The 14,713-nt window shown below is 38.5% G+C and overlaps 1 protein-coding gene across 1 annotated transcript in view; it reads right to left on the reverse strand.

Moving 5' to 3' along the window:
- Positions 1–12,224, reverse strand: part of LOC134801353 (claspin-like) — a 416,093-nt gene extending 403,869 nt beyond the window's left edge. The window contains exon 1 of the mRNA XM_063773893.1: positions 12,171–12,224. Coding sequence (XP_063629963.1) covers positions 12,171–12,224 — 54 coding nt within the window. The remainder of the gene's footprint in view (positions 1–12,170) is intronic.
- Between the last annotated feature and the right edge of the window lie 2,489 nt (positions 12,225–14,713).

The raw sequence follows: 14,713 nt of genomic DNA on the forward strand, positions 1-14,713 counted from the left end.
GGGTCCTTACCTGGCTTTAGTATAGGCATAATCAGTTGCGATTTCCAGCATGAGGGTGGATGGCCCGAAAGCAAGATGCAGTTAATCAAGTCTAGAAAATATTTAAGGAATTTATCCCCGGCTTTAACTATAAAAGAATATGGGATTCCGTCATGTCCAGGGGCGGAGTCTTTAACCGCTTTGAGAACATTTTTGAGCTCCAACATGGTAAAAAGTTGATCCAGAGCGTCAGTAGAATGGTTGTTTAGCAGTCCAATGGAAGAATCAAGGACCCCTGGGACATAAGGAGGTGCAATTCTATCTATGAAAGATTCAGCCCATTGTAACGAATTAGGGAAAGGACAGTTATTAGGGTTATACGACCTTCTAAATTTCCGAATGTTGTTCCAAACTATTCTATCAGGAGTAGAGGGGCTTAATGCCGAACAAAATGATTTCCATCCTTCCGCCTTCTTATTATTAAGTAATTTTCTCGTATCTGCCATAGACTTAGTCAAAGCCTCAAAATTCTCGGTCGACATATTCAAAGCATATGACCGTTCTGCTTCCTTTCTACTCTTAATGGCTCTAGTACAATCCTTGTCCCACCATGGAGGGGAAGCTAATTTACCCACGACTGTATTTTTTAGAGGGAAAACTTTATCAGCGGATGCCTTTATAGCTTGAACCAAAGCATCGGAACAGATATCAATGGAATCTAGAGTTATAGGAGGTAAAAGACTAGTTTCAGAATCTAGAATGTTTTTATAAGTATCCCAATCTGCCCCGTTAATATTGTACCTTAATAATGGTCTATTTTCTGCCGGTCTTTTTGCGGATGCGAGAGGGATACTTAATAAAATTGGGAAATGATCGCTTCCATGTGTACTATCTAAAACTGACCAGGTTATTCGAGTAGCGAGGATTGGAGATGAAAAAGATAAATCTACGGCACTAGTTGCTTGGTTAGGGAGCGAGCGCAGAGTAGGTGCTCCTGTATTCAGTAGACATAGGTTGCATTCGTCCATGATTTCCCATAAAAATTGATCACCTAGACCGTCATCTTTCTTATCACAACCCCACAATGTATGATGAATATTAAGATCCCCAAGAACCATAAGAGGCTGTGGAAGAGATTCTATTAGCTTCCTGATTAACTTTAAAATATGAGAGGAAGGATCGGGAATATAGAGAGATAAAAAGGTAATACCTTCCACGCGAGCACAAGTTGCATGGAAGTTAGGACTGTTATTAGGTAAAGGTATTTGCTGGAAAGGGATGTGGTCTCTAATGAACAGGGCACATCCAGCTCGACCATCTGCCCGGCAGTCCATTAGAGAACAGAAGCTTGGAATTTTAAAATTAGTGTTGTCTTTTAACCATATCTCCGATATGGCTAAAATCACGGGATTGAATTTATTGACCAGGAAGAGTAACTCAGGTTTTTTATTGGAAATGCTGCGGCAATTCCACTGTAGAACTACTTGATCCATTATATGATGTGAGCAAGGATGAAATAAATGGCGCAACGTGGGATATCAGAGATGGGCTTAAAGGGGTGGCCGGGGAAAATACTTTTACAAAAGCAGTGATCAAATTAATTATTTCTGAAATTTTATTATATTCATTGGGTTGATGTTGATCGGGATAAACTGGCCTGGACTCAATCACTGGGTCCCTTGTTAAAGCCTCGTGGGCCTTTCTGTCGTAACCTTTAGCCAGTTGGGGGGGTGAGCGAGGTTGCCGAAATACAGTTTTTACATACGAATGGGTTTGGTGAGTTTGGGGGGAGGAAGCCGTTATATTCGCGTAAGACTTATGGCTGACTTTGGAATGATGATTGGATGCCTCACTATAGGAAATATTTTCATCAGCCATAGTCTTCTTTATGTTTAGCTGTCTGATGTATTCGGGACACGACTTGCTGTTTGCCCTGTGTCCTGCTCCTAATCCCTGCGGACAATTAACGCAAAAAGCCCCAGATTCTTCATCAACATTACATGTATCACCCGTATGGGCGCCTGCGCAACGAAAACAACGGGGGAGAGACCTACATTTTTCTTTAGTGTGTCCAAAGCGACAACACCTGAAACATTGTATTGTTGGATACAAATACTGCTCTACCACCAAGGAATTTAAACAGAGGTAGACCCTTTTTGGTAAAGTTTGCCCATCGAAGGTTATAATGACTGTTTCCGACGGCAACCACATATATGTGCCATCTGGCTTAGTTTTTTTGAAATTTAATCGTCTAATTTTTATGGGGGTAGCACCCCCCGAATTGACTGGAACCTGAATGTTCTCCAAAACCTCTTCAGGTGTCCAGTCGGCCGGGACTCCCCGTACTAACCCCATTCTCGTTACATTAAAGGTTGGTACAAACGCTTTGTATTTGTTTTGGGTCAATGTGGGAGACTCTAAGAACAGGTTAGCATCTTCTGCTGAGTGAAAACTAAGAGCTGCCCTGTTACGACCAATTTTCTTTATAGAACCCTCTACTATGTTCGGGAACTCTCTTTTCCTGTCTTGCACGAAACGTCCGAAAGCCACAGGGTGTAAAGTGATTCCCGAGTCTGGGGCCTGTTCTATTTTTTGAACGTGAACTACGTATGGACCCTGATCCTTATTTGTATATTTATCGCGCCCTATTTGCGTAAATGGAGTACTAGGAGTCTGAGTCGGTGTCTCTGACGTATTTTCCTGCGAGCCAATTATGAGGTGTGCCGGCGGAGACTCAGCCAAAAACTGGGCCTGCGATTGTTGTCCTGGAGGGATCTGGGTATCTGGATTCTCATGGCGGCTAGATAAATCTGACCGACTGCCAGAGGGACTGATCGACCGTGAGCGAGATGCTTGCTTTTCATTACGATTTACCCCCCGTTCCCGTTCTTTACGTTTTTCTAAGTCTCGTTTCTTTTTCCGCCCCATGACTGAGGTGAAAACTCCAGCTTGTGACTGCGATCTCTCAAAATCCTCGTGTTGAGCCAAACTAAACTTTAAAAAGCTGCAGTTATCATCTCCGGTATCATCCAAACCAGCATCCTCACTCATGAGGATGCTGATTTGGGAACCTTAAACTACCCTCTTACACAAATATATCTAAACTACTTCTATTCACAACCACAAAACTACTTACCACTACGCCTCACACTTTAAAATGGATTAGCAACTATAATTACTAAGATTCAACCTATATTTCTTACAAAATCTCACAAAAACGAAAATAAATTTTATAAACGACCGCCCGCTATCGACACTCTACCGCCAATCCCAAAATAATATTTACTGGAGAGTAACGTGACAATGTTGGTTACACAAAAAAGTTAATGACTTGCGTACCGGATACCACAGACTGGATAACTGTGAGAGTGTTTGAGCTATTTTTTTTAAAGCTTTGAAAATTGTGATAAATGTTGGATACAATAAAGGTTATACAATAGTTAATTAACAGGGAGAGAGATAAATGTTATTGAATTGATGTTTTACAAAGGCCAAACAACCAGCTATCCAAGCAAGGGCTGACTTGGAAAATTCCCAGAAATAGAGAGCAAGGTCGCCCACGTACCACCTGGAGGCGCACAGTGGAAAAGGAGGCTGCACCAGTTGGGGTCGGCTGGGCGGAGCTGGAGGAGGCCGCGCTGGACCGCGAAAAATGGAAATCCCTTCTGAGAACCCTATGTCCCTGATGAGGGATAACATGATGTCATCATCATCATCATTATCATCATCATCAATTTATAATTGACCTTATAATCATCATCATTCTCTTGCTCTTGTCCCATTCATTTGGGGTCGGCACAGCATGCCTTTCTCTTCCACACCTCTCTGTCGCCCGTCATTTCATCATTCACTTGCGTTCGTTTCATATCATCTCTCACACAGTCCATCCACCTTTTCCTCGGTTTTCCTTTCCTCGTACCAATATAAACGCAACTTTACAGAACTCAACCCTTGCAGCGCGATGCGAACGGATGGCGCGGCAAATTAATTATCTTATATATAGTTATTGACCAGTGAACTTTGCAGGCGGGTGCCCTTTTGTGCTGACTCTTTTTACTTTTAAGGTCTTCATCTTGTTTACTCTTTTTAAGTGATGATAAAGGTCACTGTGGAATGAAGACGTTTAAATCTGTACACGTCAGATGTATTTTGTCAACCGTTTGCCAGTTAAAGAGGTTTTGCCGAGCTTAAGGCTGGGATTGGGGATATTCCAGTTGAACTTTAAAATGGCGAAGTCACTTTGAGAATATTATTTTGTTTTTAGGATTCCGTACCCAAAGGGTAAAAACGGAACCCTCCACTGTCCGTCTGTCTGTCTGTCACCAGGCTGTATCTCATGAACCGTGATAGCTATCACAGCTAACTGAAAATTTCAACTATCTAGCTAGATAGTTGAAATTTTCACAGTTGATGTATTACTGTTGCCGTTATAACAAAGTACGGAATCCTCGGTGGGCGAGTCCGACTCGCACTTGCCCCGGTCTTTTTTTTTTGTTCATTAATGTTGTTTAAAGTGTATTTGATGGTTTAATTTGCAGTGAATTTTACCTAGGTTTGGCTGTTGTGTTTATAAATGTTGCTCACTCACTCTAAATGTTGTAATGACTTGTGAATGAGCCCTGGAGGCCTACTAACAGAATACATTTTTTAATTTTGTATTTTATGCCTCACCTCAATCTAATACCACCAATTGGTTGAAACTAGTAAATTCTGAAGACAACACAATAGGTCCCTATACCCAAATCATACCAACATTTCAAGTTAAATTGAACGAACTGGAAGTAAAAATAATAAAAAAAAGGTTGAACCACACTGACGTAATGATACCTACTAATTATCTGTTTCCAACAAAACGTTTTATTAAAAACAAAAAATATCACGAAACGTAAACTTCATTACACGCTCAAACCATCGTTATAATTAAGACAGAAAAACTCATTCTAATCACTTATTAAATGCCCCTTCTACTAACAATACTTTTTTTTGACTCAAAATGGACCTTATCACTTTGAAATAAGGGTTTAAAATGGTCAATCAACAGTGTGATCGATTGTCTTAACGTAACACTCTTAAATGACCAAGGATCGACCTTATTGTGTTAATAATACGGCATATAAAAGGTCAGTGAACGGTGTGGTGATGGTAACAAGCTGATCGGCCAAAATCGGCCCGTCCACAGTCCTCGTAAAACAAACAACCATTAGTTGAGAATCCGGCTAACGAAGACGCAGATTACATAATATAGTAGATACGCCACTCTCAAAGAAGCAAAGCGCAGTTGACGACTTAGTCTTAATTTTCTACGTCTAATTGTGGTATGGTAGGCAAAGAAATCCTGATAATCCCACAATATGTGTCATGACGTTATTTTTGTTTGCTCAATATAAGGAAACAATAAAAAAAGCGTCGAAAGAGTCTTTAAGTGTTATAGTTCGTTTTTTTTAGCATTAGAAAGAACTTCAAAGAAGGTAAGCGATCTTGACATGTCTTTTAATTGAAAAACGCTTTTTAAAAATCAGTAACTATTACTTATGAAAGCAGAAGAATATAAATGATCGTGTTAGATTCATAATTGTTACATATTTACTATGACTTATTTTTAAAACGTGTTTTTCAATTAAAAGACACATCAAGATTGTTTACCTTTTTTCTAATGCAAAAAAAAACGAACTATAGTAATAAAATATGTATTGTTAAATAATTACTATAGACTTTACACGTGAAAGACGGAAGTAGTAACATCGTTGCCGAGAGATGGAAAAGAAAGGCAATTTTTGACGAGGTCCTAGATGCCCGGTCCAGGCTTGCCGAGTCTCAACTTGACAAAGCCCCACGGCTAATATGTATTTACATATGTATTTCTTGTTATTAAAACTTTAGGTACATACCACTAAATTGTTTTTCAGTTAGCAAATTCAGACTCTAGCTACGCGCACGTGCAGAACACCGTCGGCATTATAGCCCTGTAAAGGAACAAGTAATAGAGACATTTTGGTGGATATATAGAGTTCCCTTTAGCATATACAATATAAGCGCAATTTTACTGTATCTCCTACAAAAACGTATGCCCACAGATTATATAATAGTTGGTAAAGTACTGTTGTATGTGAATGGAATTGGAAAATTACATTATATTATTATTTTGATAGGATTATGTATTAATTCCGCCCAGAATGAGGAGAATTTTGAAGAAAAAAACTACCTACATCAAAATAAAAATCGGGCCGATATTAATTCTGCTCTGCTGCTGCAATAATGCTCGGAGTTTCTCTGAAGGATAGGATTCGTAACGAATACATCCGACAAAGAACCAAAGTTATCGACATAGCTCAAAGAATTAGCAAGCTGAAGTGGCAGTGGGCTGGCCATATCGCACGAAGAACCGACAACCGCTGGGGTAAACGTGTTCTTGAGTGGAGACCGCGACTCGGCAAACGTAGTGTAGGACGCCCTCCGACCAGGTGGGATGACGATCTGCGAAAGTCTGCAGGCAGATGCTGGATGCAGCAAGCTGAGGACAGGGCGCTATGGCGCTCTTTAGGGGAGGGCTATGTCCAGCAGTGGACTACTATAGCCTGATGATGATGATGATGATGATGATTAATTCTAGTCTAGTGGGGTATCTGCTATAACATGTATTATTGAATCTGCCGTATCGCTTCCCACAAGTATTCATGTAATTATCTTCCATCTCTGTAAGGTGTTAAAAAACTGATTGGGATACAAAACGTAAACGAGACCCGTGAAACAGAAACACTTCAAATGCGTCTACACACTTATTTTATTGGTTTACTTCGGTATAATTTACATTAAGCTTTGAGAAACTACATTGAAAATAATAATTTCCGCCAATTCCGCCTATACAGGTACGTTCCACTGCTGGGCACAGGCCTCCTCCTCTCATGTGCGAGAGAGATTGGGCTATAGTCCCCACGCTAGCCCAATGATTCGGATTGGGGACTTCACATAATATACCTTTGAATTTCTTCGCAGATGTATGCAGGTTTACTCACGATGTTTTCCTTTACCGAAAACCTAATGCATTGAGGAATGACTTTATTAACTTTATTTGCATTTTACTTAGGCCTAGCCTTAAAGTAATTTAGTGTAATGAACGCCGAAATGTCGTCCGCGTTATTTCAGGACCGATACGACCTTCAAACCTCCAAGGAGAGTGCGTACTCCCATCTTAGAGGCTGGAAAGGCCAGCAGCGCACTTGCAACACCATCACCTCTTCTCTTATGTGAGTATATAGACGTTATATACTTCCAAACGTTACCTATAACACTTTCTTTAACGACGAGGGTACCTCTATCTACCTATAAAACTGTACGACTGTACCCGGATAAATAAATTTAGCTACAGCTCAGATCTTTATGTTTGAAGTATTTATAAATGTAATTAGCTATATTATCTTTCATTAAGGAAACTGTAGGTTTGTTTATATTATCATATATTTCTGTTTAACTGTAAACGTATACAACCTTTTCTTAATAAACAATAAATAAATAAAATATATTTGACCTCCTCCTACCACGGTGTCTACGTTGCTACCCGTAGTTGACGTAAGTAATACTACATAATTATTATTTCAAAGCAATTGGAAATTTCCCACCGTACAAAAAGTTGCACAAAGTAAAATACCTTTCCAATGATGTATTGCTTATTGTCATTGGTCTCTCGCCTCCATACAAACCCTCATTTTAACATATTCCTGTTTTAAATAAATAATTAGCGGCGCGTTTTAAACAAGCCCGTGATATACGTCTGCCTCTGTCCACCCTCCGTCCTGAGAGGATATTGGACGACCGATTCCCCATACAAACGTTGTTCCCATTTTCCTCCCTGGATATAGTCATTATGGAATAGTAGATTGTGTCACAAGGGGGCAAAATGACATATTTACGGTGAGGGCGTATACATTGAATCCTGAACGAAGCGAAGGATTCTATAATGGGATCCTGATCGCAGCGAGGGATTCTAAAATAGAATCCTGAGTAGTGAGGGATTCAAGTGTTAACGCCCAAGGTGGAAAAAAATTTGGTACCATTATTGTGACACATAGTGGCACTTTGATCCCTCTTAGCGGGGAAGAAAAAAAACCTTTTTCGAATAGGTGATGTGAAAATATTTTTAAACAATTTATTGTATTTCAACCTTAGCTATATCCCACTCTTTGATTTTTTCAGTTATTTGATTATTACAAGAGCTATGAGCGATAAAAGAAATCCACAATGATAAAAAGCTCCCTCTTATAATTTAAAAATCGAAAAGAAAATCTTTGTGTGTTGGGCACAGCAGAGGTTTATGTTTAAATTTATATTAATATTAATAATCAGAGAGGAAATTGGGGACTACGTTTGTATGGAGAAGCGGTCAACGTCGTTCCCTTTCGTCTTAAACAAATCAGCCTGAGTTCTTATCAGCGCCAAAGCACTCATTTTGAGCACAAAGGCATTAAAAACCAATGTACATTTTACGGGTTATTGTTAGTCGTCTCTCGTTAGGTTCAATACAGGGGGCCTAGCCAAGATAACAATCGCTTGCGCTACGACAACGAAACGCTATATGTCTCTCTATCCCGCTAATATACAGGGTGTGGCCAGTAACACGAGCAAAAAATTAAACAAATCATAAATTGTACTCCTCGAATGATGACACTTTTTAATTTTAAAAATTATGAAGCCTAGACTTCCTATTTTTCATACAAAATAAATATAATCTTCAATGCACGCCATTATCATTGTGATTGACGTTGCTTGTCACGCCTTAAACATAACAAAATCCGCAATACATTGCGTCTTAGAATAAACTTTAGCTATAGTTTCCCAAAACCTAGAACAAAGCCTGCGAACCTTCCTAAACATAATTATAATTAATAAACAATCAAACCACCAATTACCTCACAATCATCCCGAAACCAAAACGTGCCACTTCACATACAACTCGCACGCACTTACGAAGTTTTACCACCGAGCAGGCGCGCGCGCAGTAACTCGCGGTGTTTGAAACAAAATGGCGCCGGGATAAGTAATTAAATCCAATAAACAAGGAGCGGGATTTAACCGAAAGGCAATGCAGGCGATTCGTCATGCGAAATTATACAATTTCTACATTTTTTTAAATCATATTCTGCAACATCGACCGATTTTCACGTATTTGTTTACTGAAATGTTATAACATAATTTAACAGAAAAAGTATACAAATGGCGGACTTAATGCCTTAAGTCAAATAGTTTGGTGCACCATTGTAATAGAGAGTGGACGTGAAAATAAACAGGAGTCAAGTTTACTAGAAGTGTCTAGAAACTGTAGAATATGGATAAGTAGGTACATAATATACCTACTTCATCATGTCCATCCAATCAAATCTCTGTCCAATGTCAAATTAGCCCAATGGAATATACTCTCTTACGGTAGAAGTCGCAAGGCGTCGCGTCGCCCTAAGGCGCGTATGGTGGAAATATTCGCTGTCCCCCGATGAGGTCTCGGTAGCTCAGTTGCGATGGGCTAGTGATCCAGAGTTGCGAGTTCAAGCTTCGCTCGGGACAGTGAATTTTTCCATTTTAAATTCATTTTTAGGGTTCCGTACCCAAAGGGTAAAACGGGACCCTATTACTAAGACTTCGCTGTCCGTCCGTCCGTCCGTCCGTCCGTCCGTCCGTCCGTCCGTCCGTCCGTCCGTCTGTCACCAGGCTGTATCTCACGAACCGTGATAGCTAGACAGTTGAAATTTTCACAGATGATGTATTTCTGTTGCCGCTATAACAATAAATACTAAAAACAGAATAAAATAAAGATTTAAATGGGGCTCCCATACAACAAACGTGATTTTTGACCAAAGTTAAGCAACGTCGGGAGTGGTCAGTATTTGGATGGGTGACCGTTTTTTTTTTTTGCTTTTTTTTGTTTTTTTTTTTTTGCATTATGGTACGGAACCCTTCGTGCGCGAGTCCGACTCGCACTTGCCCGGTTTTTTTATTAAGCTTTACGGCATCGTTTGCAGAATATTCTGCTAAAATTAAGGTATACCCAATCGAGAAAATTACTTAACAAGAGCACACCATAACTAAAGGCAACCAGCAAATATTGATTCCCCGTAGAAATTAATTATAAGAGCTAACTCGCAGCTAATAGATAAGTTTAGCTTCATTATAGAAATTAGAAATTACGCTGTAGATGAAATAAAATGATACGCGGTAAGTGTTGCTGCGTTGCGTGGGTTAAACCAAAAGCGAGATGCGCACACTTGCCTACTCAGTTTAGTTTAGTGTTTATTGTTTGATGATAAAATTAATGACCACAGTTACTCGTAGGTACAGTTAGTATTTTCCTCGCTTTGTTGTGGTGAAAAATTTTGTTTCACTCGGTAGCAAAGTTTGTTTAACCATCGTGCATTGAAATCGCAACGCTCAAGATTACATTTTTCAGTTTGGGAATTTTTCGCTTGCTTGGTTACCTACTAATTATTAATGTTAGCACGAGGCCCACGAGGGGGTAAACTACAACTTTGCCCCCTTGTAAAACAAATAACAATTCCCTTTCTTTTAATTTGAGTTCATTTTTCTTAGCGCTACTTGCATCATCCCTCTAACCCGGGGTTAACCGGTTAAACCGTTAACCTAGTGTTAAATGGTACTGGTAACCATGGTAACTCCAGGTTTAGCCGATTAACCCCGCGTTAGTGAATGGTGCAAGTGGCCCTTAGTGTCTGATTGTCAATAAAAAATACCAATTAATAGCCTTATCCAATTCCCAGGCTTATTTTAGCCAAAATTCTACCATCAACCTTTAAAATACGGCCCATATTCTAGTATCCACTGTCAATGAGTCATCATGTCAATATTAGAGTAGGTAATTCTTAGTAAAACAAGTAGATCTGTTTAGGTGGAAGTTGTTTGTTTACTAAGCTGAACTAAGCGCTTCCTGTCTGCTTGTTTGTTATTTCGACAGTGCTTTTTGGTACCCTCCTAGGTAGATAGGTACTTAACCTTTCACTAAAATTAAAAACCGTACAACTCACTAACTATGAACCACAAGTAAACCTTATTCCATTTTCCATTCATTGGCGTTTAAGATTAATACTTACTCCGTCTGCAAATTGGCACATTAACATTACACACCCTGACAATATTGTACTATTAAAAGTCTGACAATAAATTCAAGCTCTTTTTAACAATATTGATATCTGTGAAATTTGGCGACGCACGCAAAAATTACACATAAGCTCATCTGTAATAGACCTACCTACCTGGAATGAAGTTCATCAATTCATCTTTGACTTCATTTAAATTTTAAACCTATTTAGATACCTATATAGGTATAGGTATCTAAATAGGGGTTCGATTCGTATTTTGAAATTGACATCTATTAGATATCTTTTAGACATCACCAAGAAATGATAACGATATGTTTAAGATCTCACCTGTCAAATATGACATTTGCGCGATTCTGGAGACTTAGAGATCCAATTCACATCTAATAGATATCTTACGCTATCTAACGTAAAAGTGACATTCGGCTCGATTCGGAAAATGAATTAGATTTCTACTAGACTTCAACAAGCTACGATATGGATAATTTAAAGATATTTGTAAGATAGATATGTATGTCAAATTTGACGTTTCCGCGATTCTGGAGGTCCTCTTGAACGATTTCGACAAGTTATGACTTAGATATCCAAGTCACATCTAGTCGATATCTACTGTAGATCTAGTTGATCTCTAAACCGTCTCTAGATCTTGTGATTATCTCGAAATCCGAATAGGCCTGATTGGTTGCCCGAATTGCGCTGCAAAAGAGAACTAGTTGATATCTAAACGTGTTGTCTAGTACGTGTCGTCTCTTGTGAATATCTTGAAGTTCGAATACGGCAGTAGGTACCTATTTAGATTATAATAAGTATATTTTTTTGAAATAAATAAATAAAAAATAAAAAAGATATCTATGATAAATTGATAATTTGGTGCTAAGTGGAATGCTCTCAATGAGTGCTTTCATTATTTATTATTTCCTTTAAAGTAGTTCTCGTCAGTTTACAATAACACTTGTTTTGTTTTAATCTCATTGGTTCACACTGAAAAAATGTATGTGCTTCACGATAAATTTCGACACAGAAAAAGTTAGGTTAGGTATTGACTTACTATGTACGGCTAAGTGTGGCTGGCCTTCACACTTCTGCCACACTTACCCGCACATGTTTTAAGAGCATTTGTATCACCATTTCCCTCAGGCATGAGCCCATTTCTCTCAGCAAATAAAGCCTAGTGTTCAATTTGTGTAGTATCTGTGAGCGTGTTTTCGGGTAAAATTGTATCACAATTTCTATTTGTAAGGTATATTTGTAAAGTGTTTCCAAAGTTTAGCCAGTGACCATTCCAAAACTTGCAATTTTTTAAGATCTAAAGAAGTGAAGCAGCAATTGTGCCCTCAATTTTGGAAATATTACCTCTTTAAGGGCACTTTCAACACAATTTTCTCAGCCCATCTCCGTCTCAGCAAATAAAGCCTCGTGTTCAATTTGTGTAGTATCTGTGAGCGTGTTGTCGGACCAAATTGGCTCCCACTTCGCCTCCGAGCGCTCGCCGATAGGCGGGGCGAGGTTAGGGCTGGCACTAAACAACCATTATTGATATAAAGATCGAAATAAGGAGGTTGTGTATTGTAAGTATTAATTTAATTGCCTAATCAAGTAATCACCTCTGAGGAATCACTTACAATTGGCGTCATATCTGGATCTGATAAGGAATGATCGAGAGCGCTACAGATACCTACCTTTTAACGTTTGAAAACTAGTTATTACACGTCAAAAACTATTATTGGTATAAAGATCGAATAAGGAGATTGTGTAATGTAAGTACCTATTAATTTTATTGTTTCATCATCACTCACAAAAAATTAGTAATGGTACCTTTGTCTTGTCTGTAAGGAGAGCGCTACAAAATCCTTTACTTGAGTTGTTGTATTCATTGTATTGTTCTGTATTGAGGTGAGCAATAAAGTGTGTTTTTATATGTATTGTATTGTACCTAGTAATGTTTGATCCGTTATGGATTTGATTTCAGACAACCATGGCAATTCACGTCGGGACAAGAATGAGAATTCCCAGTGGCGGATTTGCCCTAAGGCCAAGTAGGCCCGGGCCTAGGGCGGCAAAAAATTAGAGGCGGCAAATTGTGACGAAAAATTCGCTGATGATAAGAAATAACTTAAAATGTATTCAATATGATGAGTGCTGTGAAAGGGGCGACTATAGGGCCTAGGGCCTAGGGCGGCAAAGACTGCAAATCCGCCACTCGGGATTCCCTACAAGTGTTTCTCTTGGTCCAGTTTTTTCTATTATTAAGCTTTTTTACGCTGCAAAAAATAAATACTTTCCATTTCATATAATATTGGTAACCCTACTAACGAGTCGACGCCATCAATATAACAATTTAACAGGCCCGTTTCAACGGCTATAAATTAAACGATTTAACTGCCTCCTGCCTCCTCCGGCTATTACTAATTATCACTAATTAGGGGGGAGATTACTAACAGATTACTAGATTCTAATTAGAGCTTTAGCTAAGCCATGTATTGAACCTATTATTTTTAGTTAATTTTATGCTTATATCGGTAATCTTTCTCTCATGAAAATATACTTCCCTCTTAGAGATCATAATTAATATGTACCTACAGTCACTATAACTGATATATACAGTTACTATAGCTGAAATCGGGACATTTTAAATAGCATTTTTATAGAAATGACCCGTTTTCATACTAACTAGGAGCTCATTAGTGTATTAGTTAGGGTAAGTATATCAGTTTTCAACTTTACCTAATTAAATTTGATTAATCTAAGTACCTAAAACTCGATTGCTGAGATTTTTGTCGGCATTCTAAAAAGGATAGCGAAAATACCTGCGAGTTGATAGGCAATAATACATAAGTATATGTTATTCCAATTAGAATCCAATTTATCAAAAAAAAAACGCTTACAGCAAATTTACAAAAAAAATAAATAATTGGTCACTATTAAACACTCTGTCTAGACACGATCAAATTTATCGCACTACCTACTATACTACATAAAACGGTTAATAAAACACTTATCAAGCAACCACGGAACCATAAACGGCGCTTCCATAAAATGCCATTAATGAGCCTTTTAACTGCTCCCCACACTTTTATGAGCCAATGGAATTATAAAATTCAAATTCTAATCATCACCTCTCTTCTTTAAACACTCACAAACTCCTAATCCATTCAAAAACACATTTGAACTCAACTTTAAAACGTAGACAACAAAACCCCTTTTACAATCAATAAAATATAAGATAGGACGTTGCAGTAGCGATCACAATACGCATTTAAACACGCCACTGTTATTTAAACGCCCACAAACCAAATCAAAACTAATATATTGACATGAAAACCAAATTAGCAGCGATACAAACCCGACAGTTGCCACAAATCATACACAATAACCAATAAACAAAAAAATACAAACCACTTACGCCGTTCTTCCCACTTCGCTATACAAAAGAACGATGTTAAGACTTAAAAAAGCGTATGTGTAAAGCAGTTAACGTTTTTTATGAAGTTCTAAGAAGGACCATAATTGGCCCGATATTGGGCTAAATAATAGGCTATAAGAGGCCAAATTTGGGCCATAAAATAATGATCAAATTCGTTAGGCCCCAGGTAATACGCGTTAACAAATTTTCAAGTTCTGGACTGATGACGGGTAAT

This window comes from Cydia splendana, chromosome 21, assembly GCF_910591565.1.
Source record: "Cydia splendana chromosome 21, ilCydSple1.2, whole genome shotgun sequence".
Classification (NCBI taxonomy): Eukaryota; Metazoa; Arthropoda; class Insecta; order Lepidoptera; family Tortricidae; genus Cydia; species Cydia splendana.